Genomic DNA, 21,980 nt, shown 5'->3' with positions numbered 1-21,980 from the left:
GAAATATATGTTTTATGTTATGAAATTTATTATATATTACAAATTTTTAATATTTAGAACTTCCACAAAATTTAAGGTTAAAGTTTGAAATTGACAAGTTATACTTTTTCTTCCCTCTCATTAGCGAAACTGAGACAACACCTATTCCTCCAACTAACAGATATTAAAGATAAATAATAAGCATCAGACATACATCAATCTAGCTATCCTTCTTAGACCCTTGTACCCAATAAACGAGGCAGTATATAAGCCGTAACCGTACATGCGTCATCGTACTTAGTATTTTTTTAATGATGTGATGTAAAAAAATTCTCCAAAAAAGCTTCTGAGGGTTTATTCAATCGATGATTCAATATCCATTCATGTTATTGTTCATAAACATAGAAGAGTTTGTCCTAACGCCTATGGTTCAATAAACAACGTATATAATCCTTTTGCGTATGCACTCGTATATCTCTCTTGTGTATGCTGATTAAATCCTACTGAATTTTATTCCTCCTGAGGAGGAAGACACCCAGGCATGGGTGACTCCCTAGAAGGGAGTGAAAACACTCCAGAGACCCAAAATGTGGCCCTCGTTGACTTTACCGCCTTTTCGAATTTCATTTTGAAAGCAGCTACAGTTCTACTCCCTGAAGATGAGTCTCAAGCTGAGCCCAAGAACTTGGTAACTGCTCTCGATGATAAAACCAATCAGGAATGTATTCGAAAGTTTATCAGTGATCCACAAGTGACTACACTTTACATACAGAGGAACTCTTCAAAAGGTAAGATCGAAACATTTGGATTTGTTTTTTACTTGGTTTTGCATGAATGTTAAGCAATTTTGAGTTTGGTGAATAAAAATACATTAATATACTAACAACTATAACATTCTTGTTTTCATAAAATTATGAAATATTTTTTAATAGGGTTCCCAAACTTTTATTGCTTGATTTTTAAACATTTCTTTCGCTAATAAAACTATTAATGGCCTGAGTTGAATGATAAAGTCTTGTAAATTCGGCATCATCTTCCTTTCATAATCAATAATTTTTTAAAAGTATAATTTTTTCCTTGTGTTGCCCACCTTAATTTTACAAATAGGAGTATTCTTTTAAAAGGATCTAATTGATTTATGTTCAAAACCATAAAAGAAAGGATACATTCAAAATATCTACCTCATTTTAAAGTAACTTTTCTACAGAATTCCTAATTTTCTTATAGATGATGATACTGACCAACCCCCAGAAGGCGAAGAAGAAAAAGAGCCAGTTGTTTATTATGTCAGCAATGAGGTTCACTACAGCTCCTCAAAAATGTCTAGTTTAGTATGTATTAAACGAGGAGCTGTGATAGAGGCTGATAAAAGCATTAGAGCACAGGTACAATTCCTCATATACCTGCTCCACAAATATTATTTTATAAGGTTTATTTGTAATTAAACTTTAGGTCCGTCTGCTAAACTTTAGTGAGGGATCGCCATATGAAACCTTACATGACTATGTCAGCAAGAGCGTCGCCCCATATTTTAAGTCTTATGTTAAAGAATCAGGAAGGGCTGATAGGTAAGAAAATGCTTTTAAAGATGCAATTTTATTAAATATGAATGAATTGTAGAGATGGAGATAAAATGGCTCCTTCAGTTGAGAAAACCATTGCTGAACTTGAGATGGGCCTGCTACATTTGCAACAGAATATTGACATTCCTGAAATAACCCTACAAGTTCACCCATATGTGGCCACTCTAATTAAGCTTTGTGCAGATGAAAGCCGAAAACCCAAAGTGTCAGATTTTAGTGATAAAGTTGAGGATTCTAATTTCTTGAATCAGTTGCAGCATGGTGTGAACAGATGGATAAAAGAGATTCAGAAGGTTTGTTTTTGTCTTGTATTTTCAAGAAATTGTCTTAGTAAATGATTTTGATAAATTTAGGTGACCAAACTAGATAGAGACCCTTCTTCGGGAACTGCTCTGCAGGAAATAAGCTTTTGGCTGAATTTAGAAAGGGCGTTGCATCGCATTCAAGAGAAAAGGGAGAGCTTGGAAGTTTCTCTTACTCTTGATATTTTAAAACATGGAAAGGTAAGATTTGGCCTTAACAAACTACATGTTTTAATAAACTAATTTAATTTCTCAGCGTTTTCACGCCACAGTCTCATTTGATACAGATACAGGCTTAAAACAAGCAATTGCTACTGTAAATGATTACAACCCATTAATGAAGGATTTCCCAATTAATGACTTGTTATCTGCCACTGAGCTTGAAAGAATTAGAGCTGCAGTCCAACTTATATTCTCCCATTTGAAGAAAGTGAGGTCCACGAAGTACCCAATTCAACGCTGTTTACGACTAGTTGAAGCAATTTCTCGCGATTTGGGGGCACAACTACTAAAAGTATTAGGAACTCGAAGATTGATGCACATTCCCTTTGACGAATTTGAAAAGGTCATGATTCAGTGCTTTGAAGTATTTTCAATTTGGGAGGATGAATATGAGAAGATCCAATCGCTGTTGCGCGACATCATGAAGAAAAAGCGTGACGAACAAATGAAAATGGTGTGGCGAATTTCAGCCCAACACAAAAAGCTTCAAAGCCGTATGGATCAAATGCGCAAATTCCGCAGGCAGCACGAACAACTTCGCACAGTTATTGTCCGGGTTTTGAGGCCTTCTATTAGAGAAACCGCAGTTCCAATCGAGGGAGAAGAACTGGAACCGCCTAAACTAACTTTCTCTCTAGATGCTGCTGACGCTAATGCAATTGAAGAAGTAAATTTAGCCTATGAGAACGTCAAGGAAGTGGACTGCTTGGACATCTCCAAGGAAGGTCAAGACGCCTGGGATGCTGCAGTTCAGCGCTATGAAGAACGCATTGATAGGGTTGAGGCTCGAATCACCGCTCATTTGCGTGATCAATTGGGAACTGCCAAGAACGCCAATGAGATGTTTAGGATTTTCTCCAGATTTAATGCTCTGTTTGTGAGGCCGCATATCAGGGGAGCCATTAGGGAGTATCAAACGCATTTAATTCAGCGAGTGAAGGATGATATTGAGGCGCTGCATGAGAAATTTAAGGTTGGAATTGTGTTCTATTACTTAGGAGGTGGTTTTAAAAGCAGTTTAATGTTTATTAATTAGGTTCAATACCCTCAAAGCAATAGCGCAAGGATAAGCAAAGATCGGGACTTGCCTCCGGTGGCGGGATCAATTGTTTGGGCCAAACAGATTGACCATCAGCTTACAACTTATTTGAGGCGTGTTGAAGATGTTTTAGGTAAGTTTCAGTTAGACACTATTAGTTTCCCTACATTGTTGGACTTGACTGATTTAAAATTCAAGCACCATATTAAAAAGTAAAGCTTCGTAACGAAGTCCTCTATAATACTGTCAATACAAAATTCCATTCCTTAACTTGAATTCTTCCATTAAATCCTTAGGCAAAGGTTGGGAAAATCACATCGACGGCCAGAAACTCAAAGCAGACGGAGACAGTTTCCGCCTGAAACTCAACACTCTCGAAATCTTCGAAGAGTGGTCCAGAAATGTCCAACAGCGTAATTTAGGAGTATCGGGGCGCATTTTCACCATTGAAGCCATTCGGGCGAAGAATGGCAGGGGGAACGTGCTGAAATTAAAAGTCAACTTTCTACCCGAAATCATTACTTTGGCCAAGGAGGTGCGCAATTTGAAATGTCTTGGGTTCCGGGTGCCGTTGGCCATTGTCAATAAGGCTCATCAAGCAAATCAGTTGTATCCCTTTGCCATTTCCCTGATTGAGAATGCCAGAACCTATGAGATGACTTTGGAAAAGGTGAGTTTGCTTTGAGGAATATTTGAGGAAATGGTGGAAGCACTAGGCGAGCAGTGGATTAGGTTTCTCCTTAGATATTGCCAAGGTTTTAGATTTGATTATTTAAACCTGGAAGTGTTGGGGGAATTTAATGATATTCTTCCTGCATAGCTCACCCACAGGAGTAGCCAACATGGTGGGGCTAAGGTAGAATTTTCTTAGCTGTATTAAGTGGATATGGAGCGTGGTAACTTGCATGGTTGTTTATTGTTAAGTTATATTGAATGTTAAGTTGACTTATGCGGTAAAATTTGATGAACTTTTTTATTATTCCACATCATTTGAGTATTTAAGCATTTCCTCCCTTTATTTAGGGCATAGAAAGAATTTTTTTTTATATTCTAAAGGCGATTTGATAAAACACCTAACTCGAAAAGGGAAGGAAAATAGCTGATTTTTGCATCTATCCTTGTTTCAGTATGGCTTGTCGCAATGTGTATACAGCTCTAGGCGGCCATTTTTCATCCTCTCTGAAAACGCTTCTGTTTTTTTGCACATTTTGACGCATTTCTTCGAATTATCTGTGAAAATAATTCAATAGCAGCAGTTAATGGCGTCGGACATGTCACATACTCCGTGTTACGTAACTCATTGAAAGTGTGCAAGTTCAAGTTTTTATTATAGGAATATTGAAAAAAGTTATACTGTTTGAGTTTAGTGATCCAGAAATAATGTCCAGTACCAGTCCTGTGCCAACAAAATAGGTATTCGTTTGAAATATATTTACTTTTGAACAAATAGGTATTTTTGACGGAATAATCGAACATTGTGGATTTTCTTTCCTTGGTTTCTTCGGGTGTTTCCATCGTTTACGAACGTACGAAGTCCTGGTATAACGTTATCGCTGTTTATTTAATTTTTAAAATTTTTTTGTAGGATTTCTCGATTTTTCCTATTTTATTCTTTAATAACGGTATCAGATCATTAGGAATGAAAATGAAATAAACGATAATTATTATTGCTTCTATATGACTTTTTATCGTTCCTTTCTCCATATACATAATTTCAGCATTGTGTGCATGGTAAATAAAACCTTTAGCACTATCCCTCACCACAAATAATGTAATATTTCCATTGTCAGATCGAAGATAAAGCCAGCATAATCCCCCTCGTGGCCGGTATGCGGAAAGATGTCCAAAACCTCATTCAAGAAGGGGCCTCTTTAGTCTGGGAGAGCTATAAACTTGATCCCTACGTCCAGAAATTCTCCGAAACCATCGTGGGTTTCCAGGAAAAAGTTGAGGAACTAGTCATCATCGGTGAACAGCTCGAAGTCGATGTCCGATCGTTGGAAACCTGCCCTTATTCAGCCAACACCTTCGCCGATATATTATCGAAAATTCAACATGCAGTGGATGATTTGTCTTTGAAGCAATACTCTAACTTGAACATTTGGGTTAATAGACTAGATGAGGAGGTTGAAAAGAATTTGGCCCGAAGGCTGCAAGCAGGTATTGAAGCCTGGACTGATGCTTTGGCTGGCACTAAGAAGGATATCGATCATAGTATGGATACAGATGCGCCAACCCAGCCTACACATAAACCAGGAGGAGATCCTCAAATTCAGACTATGATCCATGAGGTAAGTAATTTTCCTTTTGATTTTTTAATTTACATTTAATTTCCTTGATGGTGAAAGGTGAGAATTACCAACCAAACGATGTATTTATACCCAAGCATTGAGGAAGCTAGATTCCAGATAATGCAGCAACTTTTTGCTTGGGAAGCCATTGTGACTTCTCAATTGAGGCTGCAAAGCAGTAGGTAGGTTTCTTTGGTACACCATAATCGTAGGTGCCATATGAATTCTCTCACTCTAGATATCAAGTGGGTATTGACAAACCTGTGACTGAAACCTACAGGAACATTTTAACGAAACTCCCTACAGGTTCCCAGCCTTTAAACAACGCTTATAATGCCATTGACAGCAAAATTAAGGAGGTTAGTTATACAATCTTGGCAAAATATTAGGATTTCATGTTCATGTTTAGGTTCAAAAATACGTTAATCAATGGTTGACCTACCAATCTCTGTGGGATCTTCAAGCAGATACGCTCTATGGACAATTAGGGGAAGATATCGGCAAATGGATGCGCTGCCTAAATGATATTAAAACCACGAGAGCCACTTTTGATACTTCAGACACGAGACGCGAATTCGGTCCTATTATCATAGATTTCGCAAAAGTCCAAAGCAAAGTGTCGCTTAAATATGATTCCTGGCATAAGGAGACTTTAAGCAAATTCGGAGCTTTGCTCAGCAATGAAATGGCCACTTTCCACACTAGCGTTTCTAAATCGAGAAGTGATTTGGAGCTGCAGAGCATTGAAGCTGCCAGTACTTCTGATGCTGTTACTTTCATCACTTATGTTCAGCATCTGAAACGTAGCATGAAGCAGTGGGAAAAACAAGTATAATTTATTTGTTTAGGGCTAAATAATTGAGGTGCTGGTAACTTTAGCCGGTTTATATGTTTACTTTCCATGAAAACGAATTAACTGACCGATTCTTCTGCATTCCTAATTTATCAAAAACTTCATCTCCCTGTTAAACTTAGCAAGCCTTCAATAATTTGGCCTTTAGTAAATGTTTTTTGCGCAACGTTGAGGTGTGTTAGGTGGAGATATACAGAGAGGGTCAGAGAATACTAGAACGACAACGCTTCCAATTCCCCACTAACTGGCTGCATGTGGAGAATTTGGAAGGGGAATGGGGCGCTTTCAATGAAATAATTAAGCGCAAAGATTCCTCGATTCAAACCCAAGTTTCCAGCCTACAGCAGAAAATTGTTTCCGAGGATAAAGCCGTTGAAACTAGAACCCATGACTTTTTGGGAGATTGGGAGAAGAGCAAGCCGGTAGAGGGACATCTGAGGTTCATTTCAGTGCTTTCAATTTTATTTGTTTTAAACAAAAGTTTTTATTTAGACCGGATGAAGCATTGTCACAGCTGCAACTGTTCGAAAGCAAGTACGCGCGTTTGAAGGAAGAACGCGATAATGTGGCCAAAGCCAAAGAAGCCTTAGAGCTTCAGGAACCAGGCGGCATCAGCACTAGCGAGGATCGCATGCAGGTCGTTTATGAGGAACTTCAAGATTTGAGGGGTGTGTGGTCTGAATTATCGAGGATATGGCAGCAAATTGATGAGACTAGAGAGAAACCTTGGTGAGTTATTTTAATGATTATTTTTATACCTTGTATTAACTTGTTTGATTACTCATTTTGTATTATGAGTTAGGCTTTCAATACAACCCAGAAAACTGCGCCAGCAACTGGATACAATGTCTAGCCAACTGAAGGAACTCCCTGCTAGACTTCGTCAGTATGCCTCTTACGAATACGTGAAGAAAACCCTTCAAACGTATACGAAAGTCAACATGCTCATCGTTGAGCTTAAATCGGATGCTCTCAAAGAGCGCCATTGGAAACAGTTAATGAAACAACTTAGAGTCAATTGGGTGCTCAGCGACTTGACTTTGGGCCAAGTTTGGGATGTGAATTTGCAGAAAAACGAATCTGTCGTTAAAGATGTAATTCTAGTAGCTCAAGGCGAGATGGCTTTGGAAGAATTCTTGAAACAAGTGCGAGAATCTTGGCAAACTTACGAGTTAGATTTGATCAATTACCAAAATAAATGCAAGATTATTAGAGGTTGGGACGATTTGTTTAATAAAGTGAAGGAACACATCAATTCTGTAGCCGCCATGAAGCTTTCGCCTTACTACAAGGTATTTGAAGAGGAGACTTTGACTTGGGAGGAAAAATTGAATCGCATTAACGCCCTCTTCGATGTCTGGATCGACGTTCAACGTCGCTGGGTTTACCTTGAAGGCATCTTCTCTGGTAGTGCGGATATCAAAACGTTGCTTCCAGTAGAAACCTCCCGCTTTCAAAGCATTAGCTCCGAGTTTTTGGGCTTAATGAAGAAAGTCAGCAAGTCCCCAATGGTCATGGACGTGTTGAATATTCCAGGAGTTCAACGAGCCTTGGAACGCCTTGCAGATCTATTAGGCAAAATCCAGAAAGCATTGGGCGAGTATCTTGAAAGGGAAAGAACTTCATTCCCGAGATTTTACTTTGTGGGAGACGAGGACTTGCTGGAGATCATCGGCAACAGTAAGAATATTGCCAGATTGCAGAAGCACTTTAAGAAAATGTTTGCTGGGGTGGCTTCGATTATTCTCAATGAAGACAATACCGTGATTCTGGGAATTGCTTCGAGAGAAGGCGAGGAAGTTGCTTTCCGCACTCCGGTTTCCACTGTGGAGCACCCAAAAATCAACGAATGGCTTTCGTTGGTAGAGAAGGAGATGCGGGTTACTTTAGCATCAAGTTTAACCCAGGCAGTGCAAGATATAAAGCAGTTTAAGGACGGAATTGATCCGAAGAGTTTTATGGAGTGGTGTGACAAATACCAAGCGCAGATTGTTGTACTTGCAGCGCAGATATTCTGGAGTGAGGAAGTCGAAGCTGCTTTAACCAAGGTGCGTTTTGACTGACTTAAAAACGATCTGTTTACAGAAAATTATCTGCATCTCTGAATACGGAAATAATTAATTTCAATATATTGCAAAAATAGACATTAAATGGAATATAATATTAAATATATAATAATTTTTTTTAAGATGAATGGAGAACCTCAGAAAGGACCAATGGAAAAAGTCCTACAATTAGTAGAAAACACGCTAAACGTACTAGCCGATTCGGTACTTCAGGAACAACCCCAATTAAGGAGAAAGAAACTAGAGCATCTAATTAACGAATTCGTGCACAAGAGAACAGTAACTAGGAAACTTGTGTCTGGTGGGGTGTGCAGCAATAAAGCTTTCGAGTGGCTTTGTCAAATGAGGTAATAATCAGTTTTTCTGTTTAACTGAATAATCCACATTTTGCTACAGATTCTACTTCGATCCCCGCCAAACAGAAGTCTTAAAACAGCTAACAATTCACATGGCAAATGCCAGATTTTATTATGGATTTGAATATTTGGGGGTGCAAGACCGATTGGTGCAAACTCCTTTAACAGATCGGTGTTACTTAACTATGACCCAGGCTTTAGAGGCTCGATTGGGTGGTTCTCCTTTCGGTATGCATTTCTTAAACGCAGAAAACTTTTGAAACAATAATTCTTAAACTAGGTCCTGCGGGTACCGGTAAAACCGAGTCGGTGAAGGCTCTGGGTAATCAACTGGGCCGATTCGTTTTGGTATTTAACTGCGACGAAACATTCGATTTTCAAGCAATGGGTAGAATCTTCGTTGGTTTGTGCCAGGTGGGCGCTTGGGGATGTTTCGACGAGTTTAACAGATTAGAGGAAAGGATGTTGTCTGCTGTTTCACAGCAAATTCAGACCATTCAAGAGGCTTTGAAGAGCCAGAAAGAAAGCAGCAAACAGTCGGGGCAAACGGGAAGTATGTTTGATGTTTATGAGTGGAGGTTGGACACTATGTGGGTTTTCAATCAGGCATTAGCGTGGAGTTAGTGGGAAAGCAAGTCAAAGTTTCCCCGGATATGGCAATTTTCATCACAATGAATCCGGGTTATGCGGGCCGATCCAATTTACCTGACAATTTAAAGAAATTGTTCAGATCTCTGGCCATGACCACTCCAGACCGTCAGCTTATTGCCGAGGTTATGCTCTTCTCCCAAGGATTCAGGAGTGCCGAGAAGTTGGCTTGCAAGATTGTACCCTTCTTTAAGTGCGTTTTTCTTTTTTACTAAAAATAGGCTTCAATGTTAACAATTTACAATTGTAGATTGTGCGACGAACAGCTTTCCAATCAATCCCACTACGATTTTGGGCTTCGTGCTTTAAAATCCGTGCTAATATCTGCTGGAAATGTTAAGAGGGATCGAATTCAGAGAATAAAAGAGGGCATGACACAGAGAGGCGAGACCAATATAGATGAGGCCAGTATCGCAGAGAATTTGCCCGAGCAGGAGATTCTTATTCAGTCGGTTTGCGAAACTATGGTGCCCAAGTTGGTGGCCGAGGATATCCCCTTGCTTTTTAGCCTTTTGAATGATGTCTTCCCCAATGTTCAGTACACCAGAGCTGAGATGAAAGGTATGTGTTTTCTATTGTGTGTTATAAAGTGGTGGAATGTTGAAAACTTGTGCAGGTCTTAAGGATGAAATTAGGAAAGTTTGTGTGGAGGAATATTTGGTATGTGGAGAAGGAGATGAACATGGGTCAGCCTGGATGGAAAAGGTAAAAAGTTTTTTATTTGGAAATTTACATCGTTGGACTATGGTTTCTGAGAATTATTTTCTGGGTCAATATTAAGAGTGCACAATATTTGATAGCAGAAATAATAAGGAAACAATTTCGAGATTTAAAAGAGTATTATTCTGGGGGGATTGTGGACAAATTTTCATAACAGAATACTGTAATATATACACACAACTGTAATATACATGTATAATAATAAAAAAATTGTGTAGGTCTGCACAAAATTAGGAGGTAGCAATGTACTGAAATGGGGAACACTTATAACGATTATTCATTTTCGGTTTGCACATAAGTAGGACCGGAATTATAACATCGGCCAATCACGTATACTCATCAGCATAGATTTAGTATATGGAATCCTAATATCGCGACTTCCATCACATAGAATTTTTATAAACGTACAGTGCTACTTCCTGCTATGCAATTTATTTATTCATTGGGTTTTATGTCTATAAAATCAAGCTTTAGAAACCATAGTATGTCAGTTTGTTGCTAATGAGCACTGCTTTGGCTTGGGTCAATAATTGCAATTTTTTTATGTACATATTACTACAAAAGCACCCTCATTTCATGCTGCACAGAGGGACACGTGGGTCGCCAAGGTATTAGCCATCAAGCTATTTCTTAAACAAGCGCTTTGCATGTAAAAATCCATTTTTTAATACAATGTAATTTAAAGATTAAAGGAACCTAACCTGAAGTGAAGTTCAATCTAAATTATACAAACGTCTTGCTCTCATAATCAATGCTTAGAGCAATTTAAGCTCATATTATGGAATCGATATGAGCTTTCGCACTACTAACTCCGGTGGTCATGTTTATTTTCTTAGGGGATCATGGAAGAAATATAATACACAAATTACTTTGAATAGGTGCTCCAACTTTATCAAATTAGCAACTTGAACCATGGTCTCATGATGGTGGGCCCTAGCGGCTCTGGCAAAAGCTCAGCATGGCGAGTACTTCTCAAAGCTCTAGAACGCTTTGAAGGGGTTGAGGGAGTTGCTCATGTAATTGACCCTAAAGCCATTAGCAAAGAGGCGTTATATGGTGTCTTAGATCCGAACACTAGAGAATGGACCGATGGTCTTTTCACTCATATTTTAAGGTTGAGTTTTGATTGTTTTTTAAAAAACTAGTAAATTTATTTGGTGTCACATACACAGAAAAATCATCGATAATGTAAGAGGGGAAATCAACAAACGTCAGTGGATAATTTTCGATGGAGACGTCGACCCTGAGTGGGTGGAAAATTTAAATTCAGTGCTTGATGACAACAAACTTTTGACGCTACCGAATGGAGAGCGTCTATCCTTGCCGCCTAATGTTAGGATTATGTTTGAGGTATTCATTCTATTGTTTTTATATTGTAGTTTCGATAACCCTTTCTCTCAAGGTACAAGATTTGAAATACGCAACTTTGGCTACAGTCTCCAGGTGCGGTATGGTTTGGTTCTCCGAAGATGTTTTATCTACTGAGATGATATTCGAGAATTACATGCTACGCCTCAAGAATATTCCCTTGGAAGAAGGTGAGTTTGTTTTGTATTTGATTTTATAACCAGCTGAAGAGTGGTTTCTAAATGAAAACACCGTTTGAGTTTTATATTTGTCAAAGTAGAAAATCTTGTTACAGGTCCACAAGACTTTGTAATAGTAGCAGGTAGTGACAGATTATTAATCTTATGTTCTAATATCTACTAACCCAATTATAAAAATCAGTAACATTCGTTGCCTGTTGATGTTGTAAAAAAAATGCATTTAAATTGTTTTCTTGAGGACAATTTTTAAGATGCAATGTTCCTTAGATTTTCACTTTCGTCATATTGAAATAATTTAAAGACATTTTTTGTTATTTATACAAAAAAGGTGATACGGTATATATAGTCAATAATCTTTAAATGAATCCAGGAAGAAATTAAAACGGTTTTAGAAAAGTTCTGTTTTTGCATATATTGTCGGAAGTTTTTGAAATTTACAAAATTTCAAAAGGGAATTTAACCAATCTTGTAACTTTTCAAATAACCGAAAAACGATCATCCTATATATAAATTTGGAGAATCATATATTCCGGGATATACTGTTTTTTAAACGTAATTTTCCTACCAACACATTCGTTCTATAACTGCGGTACTTTTCTGTTAATTTTAAATCGGAAGCCTTAAAGTAACCTTCAATAAATCCAAACTTTCCAGCTTTCTCCTTAATAGTTAATTCTTTGTTCCATCTCAATAATATTGTAAATATTCCTGTACAGAACACTAACGTACGTTTATCGCGCCTGTCTGAGTTTGCTTTTTTACTTACTTTTTTCTTAGGCGAAGAGGACAGTTTCGGCAAAAAAGAAAACAAGGAAGACACTATTTCCCCCACCTTGCAAGTACAGCAGGATGTAGCCAATCTCCTTCAGCCCTACTTGCAACCAGACGGCCTTGTAGTGCGTTGCTTGGAATATGCAATGGAACAAGAACACATAATGGACTTCACCAGATTAAGAGCTCTCAGTTCGCTTTTCTCCATGCTCAATCAGAGCGTGAGGTTGGTGATGGTTTTTTGAGGTTAAAACTTTGCTAATAAAGTGCATAGGAATGTCTTAGCCTACAATCACTCACACAATGATTTTCCGTTGCCCTATGAGACTCTGGAGCGCTACATTCCCAAGTGTATGGTGTACGCCGCTTTGTGGAGCTTTGCCGGCGATGCCAAGCTTAAAGTTCGGTCGGAATTGGGTGATTTTGTCAGGTCGATCACTACTATACCTCTGCCTCCCGATAACAACATGCCCATAATTGACTACGAAGTTACTATAGAAGGAGAGTGGGCTCCTTGGTCTAATAAAGTACCACAGATAGAAGTAGAGACTCATAAAGTTGCTTCTCCTGATATTGTAGTCCCTACATTGGATACTGTGAGGCATGAGTCGCTGTTATACACTTGGTTAGCTGAACATAAGCCTTTAGGTTAGACTTACTTGGAAATTGTATTTATTTAAAATAATAAATACGTTTTATAGTGTTATGCGGCCCTCCTGGCTCTGGTAAAACAATGACTCTCTTCTCAGCCTTAAGGGCTTTGCCTGACATGGAAGTGGTGGGTCTAAATTTCTCCTCAGCTACAACTCCTGAGCTCTTATTGAAGACATTCGACCATTACTGTGAATACAGGAAGACGCCAAATGGAGTTGTATTAGCTCCAGTGCAGGTATGTTTTTGGCCAGATAGTAGTCTTTTTTTCATATGTCCGAGTTTCAGTTGGGTAAATGGTTGGTGTTATTCTGCGACGAAATAAATTTGCCGGACATGGACAATTACGGTACCCAAAGGGTAATAATGTTCCTAAGACAGATTGTGCAGCAAAAGGGATTTTATCGAGCATCAGATCAAGCTTGGGTGACTATGGAACGCATTCAGTTTGTGGGAGCTTGCAATCCTCCTACTGATCCCGGAAGAAAGCCTCTTTCGCATAGGTAACTTTATCACATCTTGACAGATACATTAGAAGAGAAAAACAATGTTATATATTATTTAATTATTTCATACTGTAACTTATTTTTTTCTCGATTAACTCATAAATACATATTTGTTATAAAGATTTCTACGTCATGTCCCGGTAATCTACGTGGACTACCCAGGAGAAACTTCTTTGAAGCAGATTTACGGTACCTTTGCTAGAGCAATGCTTCGATTAACTCCTGGACTGAAAGGTTATGCGGAACCTCTTACAAATGCCATGGTCGAGTTCTATTTGGCCTCCCAGGACCGATTTACACAAGACATGCAACCTCACTACGTATATTCGCCTCGTGAAATGACCCGTTGGGTTCGAGGCATTTGTGAGGCTATAAGGTATGTTTTTTATTATTATGAAAATATTGTCTGCAACATTTTTTATAGACCTCTAGACGCTCTTAGAGTGGAAGGCTTAGTCCGACTCTGGGCCCACGAAGCACTTAGATTGTTCCAAGACCGTTTAGTGGAGAATTCAGAGCGTCAATGGACCAACGAAAACATAGACGCAGTGGCCTTAAAGCACTTCCCATCGGCGAACTGTGAAAAGGCTCTAGAAAGGCCAATTTTATATAGCAATTGGTTGTCTAAAGACTACATGCCGGTGGATAGAGAACAATTAAGAGAATACGTGAAAGCTAGACTTAAAGTATTCTACGAGGAAGAATTGGATGTGCCTTTAGTGCTCTTTGATGAAGTCCTTGATCACGTATTAAGGATTGACCGAATCTTTAGACAACCGCAAGGACATTTGCTATTGATCGGTGTGTCGGGAGCTGGAAAAACTACTTTGTCTCGATTCGTAGCTTGGATGAATGGCTTGTCAATATTCCAAATTAAAGTACACAATAAGTACACTGCCGAAGATTTCGACGAAGATTTGAGATCGGTTTTAAGAAGGGCTGGGTGCAAGGACGAGAAGATTGCGTTTATTTTGGATGAATCTAACATGTTAGATTCGAGTTTCTTAGAGCGAATGAATACTTTGTTAGCCAATGGAGAAGTTCCAGGACTTTTTGAGGGTGATGAGTACACTACTTTGATGACGCAGTGCAAGGAGGGGGCTCAAAGAGAGGGTGAGTTAAAAAAAGTTAATAAATGCCCTTTGTTATATAAGGTTATTCTAAAAATTGTCCCACTGCTTCTCGTATTAAGACATCAAATGAAACCTTCTAATTCAATTATTGTAGGCCTAATGCTCGACTCAAACGACGAGCTATACAAATGGTTTACCCAGCAAGTAATGCGCAATTTACACGTCGTCTTTACCATGAACCCATCCACCGACGGGCTTAAAGATAGAGCTGCCACATCTCCCGCCTTATTCAATCGTTGCGTCTTGAACTGGTTTGGCGATTGGTCAGATGGGGCCCTATATCAGGTATATATTACATTATTTCCCTTACCAACATGATTTTTTCTGGTTAATGTGTGAGTATAGGTCGGAAAAGAATTCACTAACCGTGTGGATTTGGATCGTCCGACCTGGAAAGCCCCCGATTTCTTCCCTGCCTCATGCAGCTTTGTACCAGCCACTCCCCATCATCGAGAAGCCGTCATTAACGCTTGCGTTTACGTACATCAAACTCTACATAAAGCTAACGTGAGACTCGCAAAGAGAGGAGGTCGCACCATGGCCATAACTCCAAGGCATTACCTCGACTTTATCCATCATTTTGTCAAACTCCACAACGAGAAACGTTCGGATTTGGAGGAGCAACAGCTGCACCTTAATGTCGGCTTGAATAAGATCGCAGAGACTGTGGAACAAGTGGAGGAAATGCAGAAGAGTCTCGCTGTAAAATCCCAAGAGTTGCATGCAAAGAACGAAGCGGCCAACGCGAAACTAAAGCAGATGGTGAAGGATCAACAAGAGGCCGAAAAGAAGAAAGTGCAGAGTCAAGAAATTCAGCAGCAATTGGCCGAGCAAACTGTACATATTGAGCAGAAGCGAACTGAAGTAGTAGCTGATTTGGCGCAGGTCGAACCTGCAGTTATTGACGCTCAGACTGGTAAGTTTTCTTTTGATGTGTACTTGTTCTAACCTAAAACCATGTAGCGGTTAAGTCCATAAAGAAACAGCATCTAGTGGAAGTGCGATCGATGGCGAATCCTCCGGCCACTGTGAAAATGGCATTGGAGTCGGTGTGTTTGTTACTGCACGAAAACGCCAACGAATGGCGCTCGATTCGCTCAGTGGTCATGCGTGACAACTTCATTGCCACGATCGTTAATTTCAGCGGCGAGAATCTAACGTAAGGCCCAATGCCTTATATGTAAACGCTCCTTTCCTCTTGTCTTTTGCCTGAATTATTAGAATAATTGGCATGAGCGTATACATGGGCTTTTCAAAAATTTGAGTGTAGTCGTCACTGCAGCAGCAATGGTCTTAGTTTTGTTTTTTTAACTATAAAATTAAGTTTAGAGTAGGTTTTTTCATTATCTTTTTGTTGCTAAGTACAACAAACGCTAGGGACATTCTTGAATAATACTAATGTATACCCGGTGACACAACAGTCGTGTAGCAGCCTGAAACTTTTTTACTTACTGAGCTTTTGATTTTTGAATTGAAAAATTGATATTTTTATTGTTCGCGATAACAACAAAGTAATGTTTGTTGTACCAGCAATATTCGTATGAATATGTACATTTTTTACTACTTTCGCACTTAGCTTAATTTCTTTTCGCTTATTTCCATTTTATTTTTACCTTCACACAGCCGTAAAGTCGATCAAAAAACAACAATTGGTCGAAATCCGTTCCATGGCGAATCCTCCTGCCATAGTAAAACTGGCTCTCGAGTCTATTTGCCTTTTGCTCGGGGAGAACGCCAGCGATTGGAAGTCGATCCGGGCCGTGATCATGCGCGATAATTTCATCAACACCGTCGTCAACAATTTCAATACAGAGGACATTAGGTAGGTGCATGCCGCTGGTCATAGCCTATTATATTTGTTTTTGCCCATAGACTAGTAAAATCTACAATATTCCCATATAATCTCCACAAAACAAATAACTCTGAATTTTTAGTGACGAAGTCCGTGATAGAATGAAAGCCAAATATCTGAGCAATCCGGACTACAACTTCGAAAAAGTTAATCATGCAAGTAACGCGTGTGGACCTTTAGTAAAATGGGCGATGGCTCAAATTCAGTACGCAGATATGTTGAAGAAAGTTGAGCCTTTACGTCAGGAGTTGAGTTCTCTGGAGACTCAAGCAGAGGTTAACAAGCAACGGGGGGAAGATGTTAAAAATCTACTCAGTCAGTTGGAACAAAGTATTGCTTCGTATAAAGAAGAATATGCGCAGCTTATTGCGCAGGCACAAGCTATAAAAACCGATTTAGAAAATGTCCAGGCTAAAGTTAATAGATCAATTGCGCTTTTGAAGTCTTTAGTAATAGAAAGGGAACGGTGGGAAGCTACTAGTGAAACCTTTAGAGCTCAGATGTCTACAATTGTGGGAGACGTTCTATTGTCTGCAGCTTTCATCGCTTATGGGGGATACTTCGATCAACATTACCGGCAAAATTTGTTCACTACATGGTGTCAGCACTTAACTCAAGCAGCAATTTTATACAGACCTGATATAGCCAGAACTGAGTACCTTTCAAACCCCGACGAAAGACTTCGTTGGCAGGCCAATGCTTTACCTTCAGATGAATTATGTACTGAAAACGCGATCATGCTGAAGAGATTTAACAGATACCCCCTTATTATCGATCCTTCAGGACAGGCCACAGAGTTCATAATGAACGAGTACAAAGATCGTAAAATAACCAAAACTAGCTTCTTGGACGATTCGTTTAGAAAAAACTTAGAATCAGCCTTGAGATTTGGCAACCCGCTTCTAGTGCAAGATGTAGAGAACTATGATGCGATATTAAACCCTGTGCTCAATAGAGAACTGCGCAGGACTGGTGGTCGTGTTCTGATTACTCTTGGCGATCAAGACATCGATTTATCTCCCTCCTTCATCATTTTCCTCTCCACCAGAGACCCCACCGTAGAATTTCCCCCAGATATCTGCTCCAGAGTCACATTTGTCAACTTCACAGTGACCAGAAGCTCACTGCAAAGCCAGTGTTTGAACCAGGTTTTGAAAGCTGAACGTCCAGATATTGATGCCAAACGTTCAGATTTGCTGAAGCTACAAGGGGAGTTTCATTTGAGATTGAGGCAGTTGGAGAAATCTTTGCTGCAAGCACTCAATGATGCCAAAGGCAAGATTTTGGACGATGACAGCGTAATTACCACACTTGAAACCTTAAAAAAGGAAGCTGCTGAAATCGGACAAAAGGTGGAAGAGACTGATAAAGTTATTTCTGAAATCGAAACTGTCTCCCAGCAGTATTTACCTCTATCCCAAGCTTGCAGCAACACATATTTTACAATGGACAGTCTCAATCAAGTTCACTTCCTCTATCAATATTCATTGCAGTTCTTCCTGGACATGTTTAACAGCGTATTGCTCAGCAATAGCAATCTGGATGGGATCTCTGATTACCAACAGAGACTTAATATAATTACCACTGATCTGTTCCAAGTGGTTTACGAGAGAATCGCTAGAGGAATGCTGCATAATGATAGGATGACTTTCGCTATTCTTCTAAGTAGAATCTACCTTAAAGGCCTTCCTAATGAACCTAACTACGACCAGGAGTTTAACTTCTTCTTAAGAGCCAAAGAGGGTCTTTTAAGCTCTTCTTCTGGGCTTATTGTAGATGGTTTGAATACAGAGCAGCAAGAGGCGATGGCTCGCTTATCTCTGCGGTATGGTGTTTTTTTTTTGTTAATAAAATCATGGTAATGTTGGAGTGATTAGGTTGCCTGCTTTCAAGAAACTCCCAGAAAAAATCAAGGAAATGCCGGAATTTAGTGCGTGGCTTCAGCAGAGCGCTCCAGAACAGGCGGTTCCAAGATTGTGGATCGAAGAAAAGCAGCTCAGTCCCATCGGTACCGCCATGTATCAACTGTTGGTCATTCAGGCTTTCAGGCCGGATAGAATCATAGCGGCTGCTTCGTTGTTCGTTTCCGCAGTTATGGGACAAGACTTCATGGCCGCAGCTGAAAAGGAGCTGGATTTAGCAGCGATTATCGAAAAGGAGATCAAGGGTGAGCGTTGATTTTCTAAATTAAATGTTCAATTTCATTCGAAATAGTTCTTTATACGCACGAAAAGAAAAAAATTGATATATTTCATAATAAATCACAATTCTGTATATATTCAATTCTAGAAATCTTAACATTTTAGCTAGCGTACCAGTTCTCCTATGTTCAGTACCCGGTTTCGATGCTTCCAGTAGAGTAGACGATTTAGCTGCTGAGTTGAACAAACCGATATCCAGTATTGCAATTGGTTCCGCCGAAGGTTTCAACCAGGCAGACCGGGCTATTAACATGGCTTGCAAGACAGGAAGGTGATTTTTTTTCACCCTGCCAAATACTGCTTTTGCTCATGTTTTTTATTCTAAATTTAGATGGGTCATCCTGAAAAACGTACACCTCGCTCCACAATGGCTAGTACAGTTAGAAAAGAAGTTACATTCGTTACAGCCTCACGCCAGCTTCAGACTGTTCCTCACCATGGAAATTAACCCTAAGTTGCCTGTAAATTTGTTGAGGGCCGGAAGGATATTCGTTTTCGAGCCGCCACCAGGAATTAGGGCTAATTTGCTCAGAACTTTTAGCACTGTAGGGCTTTATTTAGACAAATATTCAAATTGCATGTATATATTGAAAATATTCTATAGGTACCTGCAAGTAGAATGATGAAGGCTCCGAATGAAAGAGCTAGGTTGTACTTCCTTTTAGCCTGGTTCCATGCAATAGTTCAAGAAAGGTTGAGGTATTGCCCTTTAGGGTGGGCCAAATATTACGAATTCAGTGAGAGTGACTTGAGGGTTGCATGTGATACTCTGGATACATGGATTGATACCACAGCTATGGTACTTTTTTGTTTATTTAAATTGGGACATAAATAATTATTGTTATTGATAGGGAAGAACCAATTTGCCTCCTGAAAAGGTCCCCTGGGATGCCTTGGTGACTCTTCTGTCACAGTCTATTTATGGGGGGAAAATTGACAACTTATTCGATCAAAGATTGCTACAATCATTCCTTCACAAACTCTTCACTTCTAAGAGTTTTGAAGGCGATTTTGCCTTGGTAGCAAATATTGATAATGGTCCCAATGGCAACAGACATATAACCATGCCTGACGGCACTAGAAGGTTCCATTTTACTATATTAATATATTTTTATATTGCTTCCATTACTATTAAATTTGCAGAGACCATTTCCTGAAGTGGATAGAAAGCTTGGCAGACAGGCAAACTCCCGCCTGGCTGGGATTGCCGAATAATGCTGAAAAGGTGCTTTTAACGACCAGGGGCACAGACCTAATAAGCAAATTGCTAAAGATGCAACAGCTGGAAGATGACGATGAATTAGCCTATAAGGTAAGTTATAATGTAGCTTGTCTCAAAGAACGAATTTAGGCATGAAGCTCTTTGCAGATGGATGAAACATCTCAGGCAGATTTAACTGCCCAAATCGATGGTAGGCCCTCATGGATGAAAACTCTGCATAATTCAGCTCTCACATGGCTGCAGCTCCTTCCCAAGTCGCTGCAAACTCTCAAACGAACCGTGGAAAATATTAAAGATCCACTTTATAGGTATTTCGAGCGGGAAGTTAATTCGGCTTCCAAGCTTCTCTTGGATGTGATTCACGATTTAAATGACGTTCTGCTGATTTGCCAAGTAAATTTTTCTTTAGTGTTTAAAATTTAAGTTTGTAACGTTTTTAATTAGGGGGAGAAGAAACAAACTAACTATCATAGAACTATGTTAGCGGAGTTGGTGCGGGGGATTATTCCGGGAAATTGGCACAGATATACAGTTCCGAAGGGTTGCACGGTGATTCAGTGGATTACCGATTTTAGCCAGAGGATAAAGCAGTTGCAGCAAATATCGCAAGTGGTTTCTACGTCGGGGGCAAAGGAATTGCAAGTGAGTAAAATTTTACTGGGCTCTAAGAGAGTAATTTCCCAAATATTAACATTTTTTGTAATATACATATCTTAAAGATCTTGTTACATACTTCACCAAAAATACCCACCCTTTGTTTAATTTATTTTTCAGAGTTTCCCGGTTTGGTTAGGAGGCTTATTAAACCCCGAAGCCTGGATCACAGCTACCCGACAATGCGTAGCTCAAGCCAACAGCTGGTCCCTCGAGGAATTACATTTGGACGTCACCATTACCGACTCCCACGATACTTCATCCATTCCTCACGATTGTTTCGCAGTAGTCGGTAAGTACATGTTCAAAAAATTAAAAGAAACATGCGCTCCTATTTCTTCTTCAACTCCTTGGTTTATTCATGCTAGCATCTCGTATTTCTAGTAATGTCTTAAAAACTACATACTTCTCTTTGTCCTGAAGGTCTGAAATTGCAAGGAGCCCAGTGTAAAAACAATCAGCTGCTGCTAACTTCTAGTATTATGTCTGAGCTTCCAATTACCTTGCTGCGATGGGTGCGCACTACGGATGACAAACAATCGGGAAGTAAATTATCACTGGCTGTTTACTTGAATTCCACGAGAACCGAGCTGTTGTACACCGTGGATTTGAATATAGCGCCCGGTCAAGACCCGCACAGCTTCTACGAAAGAGGCGTTGCTTTGCTTACTTCAACTGCTTTAAATTAGAAAATGTTTATGTTTTTTTAACTTATCTGCAAAGTGGCTTGAACATAGATTTTAAAGGGCGTAAGCCACTGTGTTTAAATCTGCTTATTTATTTTTATTAATATATATTTATCTTTCCAAGGGTAAACAAGTATTTATTGTAACCAAATAATCTTGACAGTCGTTATTAATAAAATTAAACATGTTAATGTTAGTAGATATTGAAAATGAACGACATGTCTTTATTTTTACTGCAGCTTCCTATACTAACTTTCTCAGTATAAAACCCGTAATACCGTCTATAGAGCACGGCCTTTGCGAATAAATAGTTTTGTGCCTTCATTATTGCTTAGACACGGCAACATCTAACCACCAATTCGATAAGCACGCCTATTTTATATAAAGAAACATATTTTTTCCTAAATTGAATGTTATGTGAAAGAAGAGATATGCTTGTGGGTCGGAACTAGTGTTGCACATGATTTTTAGATGACGTGACAAATCAAACAAAAAAATCGGAGTATACTGATAATAAAGCTTGGGTTCCGCAATACACATCTGCATCGAGTTGATGTGCAAAAAACCTGACTACGTCGATATTTCGAGTCAAATATTTTCATGGTTTGACGAAGATCAAATTTTGAAATCATTTGCACATTATGAAATTTTTTTTGAGGAAAAAAATTATTTTCGCAAAGGCAGTGGCGTACATGTTA

At 39.2% G+C, this 21,980-nt stretch overlaps 1 protein-coding gene across 3 annotated transcripts; it reads left to right on the top strand.

Annotated features, from left to right (window-relative positions):
- Positions 1–289: 289 nt before the first annotated feature.
- Dhc64C (dynein heavy chain, cytoplasmic) lies at positions 290–21,496 on the top strand. 3 transcript variants are annotated; one of them, XM_066406764.1, is made up of 46 exons: positions 290–767; positions 1,207–1,364; positions 1,432–1,547; positions 1,600–1,855; positions 1,916–2,065; positions 2,121–3,059; positions 3,123–3,258; positions 3,422–3,795; positions 3,946–3,981; positions 4,916–5,416; positions 5,474–5,598; positions 5,655–5,775; positions 5,826–6,245; positions 6,452–6,708; positions 6,762–6,998; positions 7,072–8,317; positions 8,459–8,682; positions 8,732–8,919; positions 8,972–9,244; positions 9,298–9,532; positions 9,590–9,900; positions 9,956–10,044; positions 10,647–10,667; positions 10,938–11,173; positions 11,232–11,409; positions 11,462–11,597; positions 12,384–12,603; positions 12,652–13,025; positions 13,079–13,266; positions 13,317–13,531; positions 13,656–13,910; positions 13,959–14,647; positions 14,762–14,952; positions 15,013–15,583; positions 16,291–16,489; positions 16,602–18,344; positions 18,397–18,686; positions 18,826–18,991; positions 19,052–19,265; positions 19,325–19,519; positions 19,572–19,804; positions 19,864–20,032; positions 20,090–20,335; positions 20,387–20,584; positions 20,717–20,888; positions 21,020–21,496. In XM_066406764.1, exons 1-46 carry the CDS (start codon positions 521–523, stop codon positions 21,283–21,285), a joined length of 14,004 nt encoding a protein of 4,667 aa, XP_066262861.1. In that variant the 5' UTR covers positions 290–520; the 3' UTR covers positions 21,286–21,496. The 3 variants fall into 3 exon arrangements, with proteins under 3 accessions (XP_066262861.1, XP_066262862.1, XP_066262863.1); XM_066406765.1 differs by lacking the exon at positions 3,946–3,981; XM_066406766.1 differs by lacking the exons at positions 3,946–3,981; positions 10,647–10,667.
- The last annotated feature ends 484 nt before the right edge of the window (positions 21,497–21,980 follow it).

Source organism: Euwallacea similis, chromosome 3 (assembly GCF_039881205.1).
Source record: "Euwallacea similis isolate ESF13 chromosome 3, ESF131.1, whole genome shotgun sequence".
In the NCBI taxonomy this organism is placed as follows: domain Eukaryota; kingdom Metazoa; phylum Arthropoda; class Insecta; order Coleoptera; family Curculionidae; genus Euwallacea; species Euwallacea similis.
Note: the sequence above shows the minus strand (reverse complement) of the source record. Positions and strands in the feature narration are given on the sequence as shown.

Bases quoted from the DNA above. Each gene is read 5' to 3' on its own strand.
- Dhc64C (XM_066406764.1), top strand. From the start codon at position 521: ATGGGTGACTCCCTAGAAGGGAGTGAAAACACTCCAGAGACCCAAAAT. The intron at 2,066-2,120 runs GTAAGATTTGGC...TTAATTTCTCAG, and splicing joins ATATTTTAAAACATGGAAAG to CGTTTTCACGCCACAGTCTC. The intron at 9,901-9,955 runs GTATGTGTTTTC...AAACTTGTGCAG, and splicing joins CACCAGAGCTGAGATGAAAG to GTCTTAAGGATGAAATTAGG.